Here is a 15,109-nt window from a genome sequence, read left to right on the forward strand (position 1 = left end):
CATCTAGCATAAGAGAAAACTTAATAGGCATTTTTATGCTAGTTAAATTGGTAGTTTTATGCTAGCTTAGCTGCTACTGTTGTGCTAGATAGCTTTAGGTGTATGTAAGGGGTTTTCACAACCTTTAAAAAACAGTGATCACTCCACTTCTTTCTTGAAAAATCTCATCATTTCGCTTCTAGCTGGCTGACTACGTTTAGCACCATCTTTAAAACACAACAAACACTCCATCGCCGTGCTAAAAACACGTTGTCTCGCTCAATCAGATATTTACGAAAATTTACCAACAAATGACCAGATAAAATTACTGGGCAACACTGATAAAATGGCAGAATTTTTTATAAATTTGATATATAGGGACGAAATCGTATAGAAATCCTATATACTCTCCACCGTGCTTCCTTTTTTACTTTTCACTTATATTTGGCTTATTTAATGAGGAAATGGGCTTCGCACTCCGCTACTCTCCGCAAAAATTATCGAGAAGTTTAGACACATAGGAAAAAAGTACTGACACTAGTATTTTGTCTATTGATATAGCTACGTGATTTGTTCCAAAAAATCAGCATTGCAGCCTAAAAATGTTATGGAGGAGGACTGCTGCAGTAGGCTCTGAAATAGAAAAAGAAATAGTAGTTTCTTAATTATGAACTACATAGGTGCAAAACTAAAGTGCTAAATAATTACTTTCTTATTAACATTATCCTTTTTAGTTAAATTAAGCGTTTCTGTCACAATTACACCAACAGTTGAAGGACAAACAATGACTATCAAATGTAATGTGAAGGATGAAGCAGCTATGTCATTTACATGGAAAAGAAATGATGTTACAATGGATGGGGATACCAAAGATACAATTGTGGTACAGAATGTGAATCGTTCTTTGGCTGGGACTAAATATAGTTGTATTGCTACATCACAAAATTCCATAAAAAGTAATGAAGCTTCTGCGACTGTGTCATCTAGTGATATACACTGTAAGTCTTTTTTAATTTTAGGTCGTAACTTTACTTTGCAGTTATGTAAACTAACACATCGTTTTGTTTAAAAAGAACATTACATGTGTTAAATATTTATTTGCGTACATACTAAAATTCTTCAATACCACGTATAATGTAAATAAAATCAAGCAGGACCGAGCCTAAACAAATAGAATCAAGACAAAACTGTAATCTACTTTAAAACATTATGTCTTCACGATTGAATACTTCCCCGTAGAGGGGGCGTAATAAATTAGTAATACGCTGTAGAACTTCTTCCCGAAAGGTCTAATTTATATCTCAAAACTGTTTTACTACAGGGTTTTTAAAGCAAGACTTGTACAGCAAAGTTGTTTTATAAATAAGAACAAAATAAAGCAGGAATTGATAACCGTGTTTTCAAATATGTATTTAAAAGATTATTCTTTTTGTTGTTCATTTCTTTTTTTAGCTTTGTGATATAGCCTATAATAACATCAAAATACTCAAAGTCTTTAAGCCTCAGCACTACTAATAACTTTCAAAAAATAACACAAAGTAACACCCTACTCGATGGATTATGTGAAAGCGCGTTAAAAAATCCACTTAAGCAGATAAGAAGAATGTAACACATCCTTCATTTGAATTCTGACGACATCTACCAAAAGCAACAATTTACACCATATTGTTTTCTTTGGAAATTTGTTTATCTGCTGCCTCTGTTGTACAGAGCTTGAAAGGGATAACATTTTCTTGACATACAGTTGAAGAGATATCAACGTTATAAGATTTTTGCTGGGGTCATCAACTTGTCTGTTTGAAAGTCCGTAGATTGACTTAGCCTAAAAAAATTGGACCCATTTTGGTCCCAGTTTGTTCCAAGATATTTGGCCTAGCGTTTTTGGCTAGATCAAAGAAAAATAAACTTTGCCAATCCAAAAGGAAGACAGAAATAAATTTTTTAATAACGTCGGCTGTTGTTCTTATTGTGTAGCTACGGCTTAAAATGATAATCGAAGTATAATTGCATCATGTAGTTTTGATCAGCAGTTAAGGAAATATCATGCTTTCAAAATGTTGCTGATGTCAGCACAGACCTGTTTATGTACAGACTGGTGTCTCAGAATTTGGACAGCCTGAAGATATTACTGCGGCTTCGGCTAGCAGAACTTTAGAATGGGCTCGTGTTCTCGGTTTTCTAATTAGAATAGTGATGCTACAATATGGGTCAAAATATGTTGCGACAAAACAGCTAATTTCGAGGTGTTCCATCACAAGTAACTCGCAGACTATTTTCTAAACTTGTCAATATTCAGATTGGACCTAGGCTTGAAATAATTTATACTCTTCACTGATAACATGAACCTTTTTTTGACAACTTAAAAGAAGCTATTGTTTTCAAAAGATGGCGGACGTCTTTCCGTTAACGGTAAATCGACAAATTTTTTTCTGCATTGTCTCTACGCATAGAATTGCTGAAACATATTGATTAATGCACGAGAAGTTTACGATACGGTAAAAGAAGAAGATGAACAGAAAGGATAATGAAGTTAGCAACACAAATGGGAATGCAAATACAAATGGTATTGACGAATTGCGATTTTCGTGTCACCAGTGCCACAAACGTTTCAGAACCCACAGAGGAGTGCTCCAACATTTGCGGCAATGCAAAGTTAAAATTGGACTTCCAGCAGAAGAACAATCTACAGACCCTCGAAATTATATGAATGAACGCATTCTACAACAAACGCAACCAGAACGGTTTTATTGGGGTAACGTTAGAGGTACAGATGCGATTGATCAAATTAATTCTTGTTATGAGAAAATTGTATTTTGGAGGCGAAATTTGTTCATGCTTCCAAATGGTGCTACTGGAAAAAACTTTCTTCGAGAAGTAACTAGACTATTGAATAGCTGGGTGGAAAATAGCCCAATCAAATGTATTGCGTTAACTTCCGCCCCCCCCCTGACGGTTTTTTTTAATAACTCCTGATTGCTTTCTTATATGGCTACAATACTTCCTGAGTTTCGACATTTATCTATTAGACACCTGCATGCTAAATGTTTAGGTCCCATACCTTTCAGAGGCTTTGATATTGGCCATTACTCGACACTACCCCTAAAATCTCTATGAAATCCTTATAATGGGGAAAATATAATAACTCCTGTTAGGATTATCCTTAGAACTTGAAACTTGCAACACAACTTTGTTTCATCAAGAAAAATCATTTTGAATAATCTTGACCCGTGACTAATCCGATTTCCCGACTTTGTCGGATTTTACCTGAAAATAAAAAAACCCCGGATTTTCGGGCAATTTTTGGCAATTTTTAATCCGATCCATGTAAAAACCGGAAGATATGTTAAACAAATTTTATTTAGCTTTCAGAAACTTCAAACAGAATGTAAAAATTCGCTGTAGAACAAAAGTAATTAAATTTTAAGCAGATAGTGGCATTGTTAACAATTTTCAAGCTTCTGATGACGTCACAGAAAATGTGCTGACGCAACCAAAAATTTATTGCCGCCATTTTGTTCCTTTTATGACGTACTATAAATGTGCCAAGTTTGATTCAATTTGAACAATCCTATGAAAAGTTATTGGGGGCGGATTGGTCATAGTATGTTCGAAAAACCCCGGACCGAATAGGGTTAAAAGCAGTGCACGTTACTTCAGAAGCCGTCAAAAAACTCGAAAGGCAAAGACCATGTTAACGCATTACAACAAAGACTAGAATGGTGGAACAAAGGCGATTTTCAAGCACTCTGCGATGAATGTGAACAACATGGCAGGTGGCATTCTTCCTTTAAATGACGAAACATTTAATTTATTACGAGTTAAACATCCACCAGGCGAACAAGCGAAGGAAGACGTTATATTGCAAGGACCGTTATCAATGGGTAATCCGATTGTATATGACGTCATTAATGACACGTACGTATTGAAAGCAGCTCAAGTAACAAAAGGAGGCTCCGGACCTTCTGGGATAGAGGCAGATGGATGGAGAAAGCCTTTAACCTCAAAGGTTTTTGGTGAATGCGGTTTAGATTTAAGAAGAGCTATAGCCAACGTTGTAAAGAAGTTATGTATAGAAAATGTTCAAGATCAATCGCTTGAAGCATTTACTGCTTGCAGACTCGTACCTCTAGACAAAAAACCTGGAGTAAGACCAATTGGTGTTGGAGAAGTCTTGCGAAGAATATGTGGCAAGGTAGTGATGGCAGTTCTTCAAAAAGACGTCCTTAAATCAAGTGCGGAAATTCAGATGTGCTCAGGTCAGAAGTCTGGCAGTGAAGCGGCAATCCACGCGATGAGGGAGGTATTTGACAGTGAAGAAACAGAGGCAGTTTTACTTGTTGATGCAGCAAATGCCTTCAATAGTATCAACAGAGAAGCACTCCTGCACAACATCAAGATTGTTTGCCCGACTATTGCATGTTATTTCATCAATTGCTATAGATTTCATGCGAGGCTTTTCATCATTGGAGGTAAAGAAATAAGATCCGAGGAGGGTACTACGCAGGGTGATCCGCTAGGGATGGCAATATACGCAATTGGTCTAACACCCCTACTTAATCTGATGGCTGACGGAATATTTGAAACTACTGTTGCTGCTTTCGCTGATGACGTTAGTGCAGGTGGAAAATGTAGAAACTTGAAAGTTTGGTGGGATAGATTGATGCAAATTGGACCATTGTTCGGTTACAATCCACAACCTCACAAATCTTGGCTAATTGTAAAACCAGGACACGAACAACTGGCGAAAGCGACTTTTAAGGGCACGAATATCCAGATATGTACTGATGGTGAAAGACATCTTGGCGCCTCGATCGGAAGTGACAGCTTTAGGAAGGAGTACTGTGAAAAAATGGTAACGAACTGGGTGAGATATTGCGCTATCACAGCCACAAGCTGCTTATGCCTGTTATACAAGTGGTTATCAACACAAATTTTCATTCTTCCTCAGAACAATACCTGGGATTGAGAATTATCTGAATTCACTTGTAGAAATCATACGACATCGATTGCTACCTGCTATTACTGGCGGACACATTGTGAACGATGATGAACGCACACTCCTGTCTTTGCCTCCTCGACTTGGTGGTTTGGGAATTATCAATCCCATTGAACGAGCGCCCACAGAGCTACGAAACTCAGAAAGCATAACTGCTTCTTTGAAGAACGTAATTCTTCGTAAAAATGTTGTTGATGAAGAAATAGTATCATTGACGGCAGTGAAAAACAACCGGAGACAACAGAATCTGGAAAAGTTGAAAAATCTACAATTACGTATGACACCTGAAGCTGCACGATTGAACGAGTCAAATATGGAGAGTGGTGTATCAAATTGGCTTACAACTTTGCCAATTAAAGAGCTGAACTATGATCTGAACAAGGAGCAGTTTTTTGACGCTCTACGTTTGCGATACGATTGGAAAATCCCGAAACTTCCATCAGAATGCGTGTGTGGAAGCAAATTTAATGTTACACATGCGTTATCATGCAAGAAAGGTGGCTACGTCTCTTTACGACACAATGAGATACGAGATATTACAGGGAAATTACGGGAGGAAGTATGTAAAGATGTGAGAAAGGAACCATTGCTGTTACGTTTAAGCGGTGAAAGAATCTATCAAAACGGTATTTTATGACAGGAAGCACGATTAGACGTCAGCGCAGTCGGTTTTTGGACCCCTGGTCAACGAGTATTTTAAGATGTACGGGTCTTTGACCTCAACGCTCGGAGATACAAGGTTCTTTTTCTTGACAAATGCTTCAAGAAAAACGAAGAAGAGAAGAAGAGAGGATACAACGAAAGAGTTATGCAAGTAGAAAATGGAACATTAACTCCCCTTGTTTTTGCAACAAACGGTGGTATGGGAAGAGAGTGTAAACGATTTTATCAGAGACTGTCTGAAATGATTTCAGAGAAAAGAAACATCAGATTCGCAGAAGCCACGAAGTTTATTAGAACTAAAATTTCCTTTAGTCTGCTGCGATCAACACTACTTTGCCTGAGAGGTTGCAGATCCTTCGCTCGGGACCACCAGCTGACAGATATGGAACTCGGAAATGTTGTATCACTCATTCGATCTTGAATAATCAAGCGTTGTTAATTATTAAGTGAAACCATGTTGACCTGTAAATTGTTAATAACTTTTTATTTTATTTTGGTGTTGTTGTAGGTTTATTTATTTATTTGTGGCAAATATATGTAAATATCGATCGAAAAAAAAGAAGCTTTTTTTTAAATAGCTACAAATACAAAGAAAAAAGCGTTATTAGGTTATTGGTTGCTGATGCTGACGTCAGGATGGTGATTTTTCAAAACTTTCAGGGACCTCGTGGGTCCCGACGTGGAAGATTATCTTAAAATTTTTGTTTAAGATTGTACCAACCGATACCAGTCTATATTACCGATATGGAAAAACCCTGGACGTGGTTGATTTAAAAACAATATAAATGAATTGAAAGCTGCAATTTTTATGTAAGTAATGGACTGACACGCTCCACATTTATGATGAGAGGAATATGGTCACCGAAGTATTGTTGTCTCTTACGGTCTTCATATATTGGGCACGACACGAGCACACGGGTATATTACAGATATATTAATTTTTGTAGGCCGTGAAAACGCAGAAAAGATTAGGCTAAAGAGATCAGGGTTTTCAAATTGCAAAGATTGATTAAACAAATCGCATTTTTAAAAGCAGAGATGGAATAAAACAGCCTGACCACAAGATTGTTCCTTTTTTATATTTTTATCAAATTTTGTTTTATATTTTCAAACGGTATAATTTTCAAGTTATCATTAACAGAAAATCTGCTACTTGAAAAAGTCTTTACAATAAAAAAGTCGAAATGAAATAAATCATTTTCCATACTTGCTTCAAAAATTACCCACAAGGCTAAGATTCTTGCATTTTTGATTCTACACTTAACTACAATCATGTAGTGACTGCAAAACTGAAGTGGTAAATATTTACTTTCTTATCAGCAATATCCTTTAAGTTAAATTGAAAGTTTCTGTCATAATCACACAAACTGTTGTTATTAATGCGAATGAGTTTTAAGGAATTTTCGATTCTCCTCTAATTTAGTGTGGTAATGGTCAAAATTCCCTCTAATTATAGTGCGGATTGAAAAAGTTAAATTAACAAATTTCGTTTTAAACAGTTCAGTTACCCGTTTTCTTTTCATAGTAACATCATTATAAAATAAACCTGCAAAATAAAAGGATCGTCTTCGTCATTATCGCCTTCTAAATGTTTGATTGGAATTGCAAGCGGAATTTCACTTTACAACGCCAAACCAAAACCTTCTTCGTCAAATCGAAGAAAAGACATTAGTGGAGATAAAGAATTATGAAGAGAATCGGGCTAGGTTCGAAGAAGCTAAAAACAAGAAATAAAAAAAAAATGTTGTAAACAAAAAATAAATGAATAAAAAGTATTTTTTCTCTAATGTAATGCAGTTGTGATCTAGTTTTCCTATAATTATTAGTGGGGTTTTGAAATGCTAAAACGAAGATAATTTATTCCCTCTAGTTATTAATGCAGTATGGCCAAAATAATTATTTTTCTGCTGCACTAAATTAGAGGTTTAACGGTATTGATTGAGGAGCAACTATTAAAATCATCCTAATAAGGACACATACATAGAGCCTGGAAGTGATGAGATTTTGGGCATTATTTAAACATCGAAGAATACGAAGAAGAACATCATGAAAGTAATAAAGAAATATAAATTTTTTAAAACGAAAGATGTCTGTCAGTTTTTTTCTTCAGTTCATCTTGATTGCAACAAAATAAAAAAACAAAAGGGTTGTTGTAGAGATCACTGAGAATATACGAAAAATATTTTTTTTACCCTTATTTTTCTCTTACGAACAAGAAAGTATTTTTCCGCTAGTTTTTAGAAATTGTCTATCGACGAAAGTTCATTCCCGCGAATTACCAAAATTTCTCGGTTGGGCTGATCCCCAAAACTTTCTGGCCGCGAAAATAACCAAATATTAATAAAGGCTTTTCATATGATGTCAGCCCTGTTACTTTAGACCCCATTTTCACCCAATACTAGCCATCATTAAGAGACATGTGGTCAATGATTTCGACTAGAATGTTTATGGTATCAAAAATATATCCGATAAAGCTCCAATAGCGCGTGGTTATTCGATCCATCTCTGAAAGGCCATCTTTCCACCAGACGGTCACCAGGAAAAAAATCAACAATCAATTTAAAAGCTAGAAACAAAAACAACAGATAAAAAAGCATTTTGCTTATGAGAGTTAATAAACGACGAATTCGCAGAAATTTCGCAACATTAAACTGATTAAAAGTCTGCCTTATCTTAGTTGTGGCGACAACAGAAGAGATTTCCTGGGATGTGCTAAGAATACGTTGCAATTTAGCAAGAGTTGTTGCATTACTATGAGACAAAATTAAGTATGCGTAGATGCAACAATAGAACAATACTTGCTAAAACTCGAAGCTACAGAGATGTAACAGAGAAAGTATTTTCTATTATATATTTTCTTTACCCTAAAACTTTGAGAAATAGGGGCTGGAACTGAACAAGAAACGCCATTACTAAGACAGAGCGTGGGAGTTCGAAATTATTATATTCTACCCTTTACCATTTTAAAAAAACGGTGATAATTGGAACTATGCTATCTCATAAAACAAAGAGATCGTATTCATTGTTACGATCCACATTGATGTTTTTACGAGATTCCGTTTGTGTTAAATGACAGACTAAATTATTGGTTTCTTGGACATGTTGGCTAACAACATTCCAGCAATTAGTAACAATTAAATCTTTTTCATACTTCTGTGTGTTTAGCTCGTTTTTCTAAAGCTTCTGCTGGTTGTAGTCTCTTTCCATCCATGTTAAAACTCATATAACCGTTCACTAAAGATCTTACAAGAATTTTTTTTCTGTTGGTATTGGCGAAACCAACTGGACCCAATATATTAATTCAAAATATTTCTGTGCCTTGCTAAACAATTTACGTTTGTTCACAAAACTCAAGAACTAAAGTTTAGAAATGTTACACTGCGCTAGCACTGCTCGGTGCTTCACTAATCTCGATAAAAAAGGAACTCGTTTTAAAGTAAGGGCTAAGATGACGCAGTTTTTTTTATATATTTATTGCGGTTGATGATGTCAGTACTTTTTTTATGGACAAAGAACAAAAAAAATACTTTTTTTTATATTTTGCATTTAGATGAATCCTCTGCGGTTACCATCATGCCTACTGATATAAATGAAGGTAGAGTTGGTGAATCAGTAACAATGACATGTAACACAAGTGACTATGGAAATCCTCCAGCAGTTTTAACATGGTACAAAAGTGGTAGTAGCACTGCACTGTCTACTGGTAATGCAGGTGAAGCTGTGTCATATACCATCATTCCTATAACAAAAGACAGTACTGGTAATTACACATGTAACGCTAAAAACAATGCTGGTGAAAATAAGAAGATGTTTCGTTTTGTAGCTATTGGTAGGTTCTTAAATTGTTATTACAATCTATATTATAATACGCCAACTCCGTGTGTCTGTGACAGGCAAAGTGGATGTGTTGTTCTTTCTAAAGAAACAGTCGCGGTAACATGTCACTTTTGCTACACTTTTATTTTTATTCTGTCTTTTGTGTGTTTTTTAAAATTGATTTAAAATTTTGGTTTTAAAAAAGTCACGGTTAATTTATATTATTGTTCTCATAAAAACCTTTGTGTAATGATGTAAACTTTATTACACAAAAGTGACAGGTAATTAATTTTTATTATTCCCTTAAACACGTGTCTATTGTCTACTGTTATATGAAAAACATATTGGTTTTATTTATTCCTGCTTTTAAATGGAGTTAAAGGAGTGGTCCCACGAAATTTTCGATTTTTTTTTTATTTGTTCTTTGGATTCTCCGCTATTCAATTAGTATACAGTTTTTATTCTTTTTTCGAAAAATTGTTTATTGATCTTTTAATCAATGCGCAAAGATTGTCTTTTTATTAAGAACCTTTTGCTGTGACGTCATAATTGGCGATGTTAGTTTCGAGAGAGAGGGAGATAGAGAAGAGAGAAAGAAAAGCTTGACACTCAGATCACATATATGAACACAGACACAGCGAAGAAGAATTAGAGTATGATATTATTGAAGAAGAAAATAATTTTGGAGAAGATGAGGACGGTGGTAATGAGATAGAAACCTTTGATGAGCTTTTTACAGGCACAGGGCTGCAACTTTTTTTAATTCGAGACCACTAAATAAGATAATAATAAAGACATTGTAACTGAGAGAGAAACGATATTTTTAGTAAAACATTGGGAAAGTTTTTGTGTTGGGAGAAACGAATGGTGCAAGTGCGATAACTGCAAGATTGAAATTAGGGAGATTGATTGTCTTTGTTGCACGGAAGTGGATGCATTAACAGACAAACAATCCCAAGGTATATGTGCTTAAACATATTTTTTTAAAATATGATTAAGATGATTATTATATGAAAATATGATTATTTTTTTAAAATATGATTAAGCTACATAAAAAGTATTGTTAAAATATGAAGTAATAATGATATGTATCGTACAAATATCCGTTGTTTTTTTAGGAATAAAATGTATAACTGAGAATGAGGATTTCAAGCAACTTCGTCTCGTTTTAATATGCTTAATAATCATGTATTTGGTTCCATTATTTACAAATGGTTCTTCTCCATAAAAAAAAAAAATAAAAGAGAAAAGGTTAAAAGTTATTTGCAAATAAGTTATGATAAATTTATACATATAATACAATTAATAAAATACTATAAAATCCTACACTTAAGATAAGTCAAGACACATGGTAAGACATATGCTTACACGAGACAAGAGGTAAATTTCTGCAAGACACGCCTACAAACAAATCTTTTCGGTTTGCTGCTTACAAGCTATTCATTTGGTTCGTTTTCTAACGACTTGGAAAAGGCAATCGCCGAGTTATACCGTCGCGTGTTGTGTAAAAAATAAGACAAGTTTTCCCTGAAGAGGGTGCTGTCTATGTCCCTTACTCGGAAGAATAAACACAACAATATATAATATATAATATGTGATTATAATTATAGAAAATAAAATAAAATAAATATTTCTAATTATGAAATTACGATCTTGGATTCTCTAGAATATCATTGCATTTGCTGAATTGTCTTAACACACAAAAAACCATTCGCCAACTATGACGTCACGGCTATTTAAATAGGATTGTAAAAAAGGGCCGAATAAGAGAAAAAAAAGAACTTTTTTTTTAAAAAAAAGTTTTTTATAATAAAAAATAAAACATTTCCGAAAAAATAAGATGAAATTATTTTTTTTTGATTTTTCGTGGGACCACTCCTTTAACAACAAAATGTTTTGAAGAAAAGAACAATGAATTTTATGGTTAATTTCGCTCACTATTTCGCTGTTTGTTTTATTTGGTATCTATAGTGGATTTTTGCACGGGACTAAATACTAGTTTTTTAATAAATGAGAAAGATATAAAGAGCACTCTTAACACAACTCCTTCTATTCTTGTAAATTCGTAATGTATAAACCAGTATAGACTATTTTGCTGACCAAAATATTAACTTCATTCTTTAAGATAAACCAGATTCTCCAACTTTGAAAGTTTCTTCAAAAACACCAACATCGATCACAGTTTCAATAACACCACCAGCATACACAGGAAATAAACCAATCACATATTACTCGTTACAATACCAAGGAGATGGAAAGATTATCTACAAAAATATAACAGATCTAACAAACCTGATGTACAATATACCAGAGTTGAAACCAGAAGTAGATTATCAACTAAGAGTACAAGCTGTAAATCTTATTGGAGCAGGACAGTTTACTGAATTTATTAATGTAACAACAGGAGATGCTGGTAAGTCCTGTAACTGATGTTAACTTTCTTTCCCTTGCATATACCTGCTTATAGACTTTGTAGTACTTTATCCGTTCTTATGTTGTTGGATACCACTATCTGCGTCACTGACTGGAAAATGCAGTCGCTAGGCGAAGAAAGTATTTTTAAGTCCGTTTTGCTGCACGTAAGCATTTTAATGATTTACTGAGTGGCTAAGTCTTATGGTCTTATGCTTACATATTTTACTATAGACCTAATTCCATATCCATTTTCTTCTGCATAATATGCATACGAAATGCAGAATAGCATGAAAAAGAGATTAGTTATCAGCAAATTTCGGAATGCTAGTTGTTTACATGCAGAAGGTTGAAGAATGTATCAACAAAAATTTGACTTTTACAGCTTTTAACTGGCAGTTTTACAAAATCGTTGTTAACACAGTTATAAAGAGGGTTTTGGTAGTGGTAGTGTGGCAAAAAAAGTTAAACTATTGCAAATTTTAAGCGTTAGCTAGCTAATCCTAAAACCCAGCTAAGTTCTTAGAATGATGCGAACACATTTATACTTTACTGTTCCCTGGTAAATTTAGAACATAATGTACAATTTACTAACGCTCAGTGGGAATTCATGTTACACTGATCAATTCAAAAAAATAAAATTAGCTTATAGTTATGATGGTAGTCACCCAGCATAACTATCAGACAAAACAAATAAGTAGCCAGCTAAGCTACAACCCTGGAAAAACATATTGGGAATTTTATTAAAAATTCTTCCTTTCCTAAAAATCAATGTTGAAGGTTGAAGGTTTGACTGATTTTAACAGAGTAATCCACGAGCCTGGAGTAGTAGAGATCAACATTGACTTTAGGGGAATGGAAGGGGACAGTTAAGCGATTTTAAGTTCAAGAATAATGAAAAGACTGGGTTTTCTTATCACATGTATACAAGTATTCTTTCTAGGGTTGTAGTTATTTTTGTTAATAATCACAAGTAATTTGTTGCGTACAATGATATTTAAAATTAATATTTCCAAACTTTCCGTCACACTTTCTCTGTCACTCTCTGCGTCCATCTGCTGTCAATAATCGTACATTTGTATCAAGCATTGCTGTGGTTAACCTTAATACTTACAGTTTGTAAGTAATGCGAATTGATGAACATATAACTTATCATAAATCTTCAAACGTAAAAAAGGTACAGCCTTTTTTTAAATGGCACCCTATTTTTTAGGCTTTTATCCAAAGAGTAATAATAATTTTTTCTTATAAGAATATCTGAATTGCAACAGTAAACGTGTTTAATTTGTGACAAAATCTCAGTCTAAATGTTCCTAAAAGCCAGGTCCTCGTAAGTTTTTTTTCGTTAATACATAAAACCTTAAAAATTGGATTTGCAAAATTGTTTATTTAAGCGGCAATTCAAAAAGGCGACTGAATGTTACCATCGCCCCGAGTTAACCAAGCCATGTGAGGGCCGTTGGATGTTGCAGGGAGTTATTTCGCAGAGCGCGGACCCTAATTGAGTCTGCTTAGCTTAAAATGAGCACTTAATACTCTAGGACTCCCCATGAAAGCCATGACCTCTTCTACAAATAATAGAGAGGGCATATCCCGCGATATTTGTCAGGCCAGCCATGTAAAATATGCACATCTCTCCCATCTCTCTCTCACAGAAAACTATCTTCATCGAATTACTCCATAGTGTTGACTTTTCACACTCGAGGGACTTGACTTGTCACTTGTCAATCCAATTTTCCTTGATTGAGTAGTTACTGACATGAATGTGCTAATAGATATACCAAGTTTTATTTCATGACAGCTACTAACACCAAGGTTCTCAAATATCGATTTCTCAAAAAAAAAATTAATCCTGATCAATGTCCATTTTCTCCCTGTAGAAATCCTTTGGTAACACTTGTAAATGTTCCTAATAATATCTTACATTTTTATATCACTTTTTTAATGACTAGTACTGTAATTAATTTTAAAAAAGATAAAAAAACGAGAATTTCTAAAAAAGACATATTTCTCCAACCACCGTCTCATTATAACGTCATCACTTCCTGTGATGACATGTCAACCCAAATATTTTGTCACTAATTAAGTCACAACATATTGATGCTTCTTTGTGCCAAGTTAATAACAATCTGTGTGACAAATTAATTTTGTAAATATTACAAGTAACCAAACCATATCTGTACTACTTCGCTGCAAACTAAAAATTTGCTCATAACTAATCTCGTCTGAAAGACCTTTCTAGAAATTTTCACAATAGCAAAAGATACTAAAAGTGTAAAAGCTACCAGTGAACGTCACTAACATTAAAACAAACATAAACAAATGGAGAGGGGACAGGTGCAAAACACAATTAGTAAATAAGAGAGAAGTATTGTTTTAGTTAAGCTACTGTAAGGGTTTTAAAAGTGATTTCAAGAGAACAGCTTGACTTTACACTAAATTCGTTCTAAAACTGACAAGGTTTTCATTGACAAGACATCTATTTTTTAAAAAATGTTAACCATAACTATTCTTTTTAATTAATGAATAAAAACAAATAGCATATAAACATATAACAAAATAAAATATTTCAACCCCCCCTGTTTTTCAAGGACCTAGCAAGATCGAAGAAGCCACCGTTACAATTTTTCATGACAGAAAGACAGACGCATACGGGTATTATGATGTAGGTAGTTAAAGAACATTCTGATAGTTGCTTGTCAATGAAACGCAGCTATTTGTTTGTAAAGGCGTCGACAATAAAGTTCCAAGATCGCATTGGTAAAAGTTAGTTGTGATCTATATACTATAAGTATTGTTTTCTATCGATATTCAGTGATGCACAAAGTCTAATCTATTAGTACGTATAGTATTTATATATCTATTTTGCTTTATATACTAAAAGAAAGCATTAACACAGAACTATACTGTACACATCATGATCGACGTGGAAATATCAAGAAAGACACTGGTAGCTTACAGTGCTTCAGCAATACATCGTACATTTTATTTAACCCTGTTCGCCTCAACATTATATTATTAGATTTTGGATATTATGCATAACAATGTTAAAGAAACGAACGAATAGCAAGGCTACATCGCATCGCTATATCCAATACTGGTTTTATAACATGCTTATTATTTGTTATATATTACACCAATGGCATTCTCATAAAGAGTCACTTGTTGTATTCAATGCTGTGTACGTAATTGGAGGTGCCATTTATTTATTAACTCACGCCATCGGCACCGATGATAGAAGAA

General features: G+C 34.2%; 1 protein-coding gene across 3 annotated transcripts in view; it reads left to right on the forward strand.

Annotated features, from left to right (window-relative positions):
- The window catches only part of LOC130630286 (receptor-type tyrosine-protein phosphatase S-like), a 49,039-nt gene that overhangs the window by 7,704 nt on the left and 26,226 nt on the right, over positions 1–15,109 (forward strand). For all 3 annotated transcript variants that reach the window (XM_057443719.1, XM_057443721.1, XM_057443720.1), the window contains exons 6-8: positions 714–977; positions 9,189–9,467; positions 11,580–11,867. In XM_057443719.1, coding sequence (XP_057299702.1) covers positions 714–977; positions 9,189–9,467; positions 11,580–11,867 — 831 coding nt within the window. The remainder of the gene's footprint in view (positions 1–713; positions 978–9,188; positions 9,468–11,579; positions 11,868–15,109) is intronic.

This window comes from Hydractinia symbiolongicarpus, chromosome 2, assembly GCF_029227915.1.
Source record: "Hydractinia symbiolongicarpus strain clone_291-10 chromosome 2, HSymV2.1, whole genome shotgun sequence".
NCBI classification, from domain to species: domain Eukaryota; kingdom Metazoa; phylum Cnidaria; class Hydrozoa; order Anthoathecata; family Hydractiniidae; genus Hydractinia; species Hydractinia symbiolongicarpus.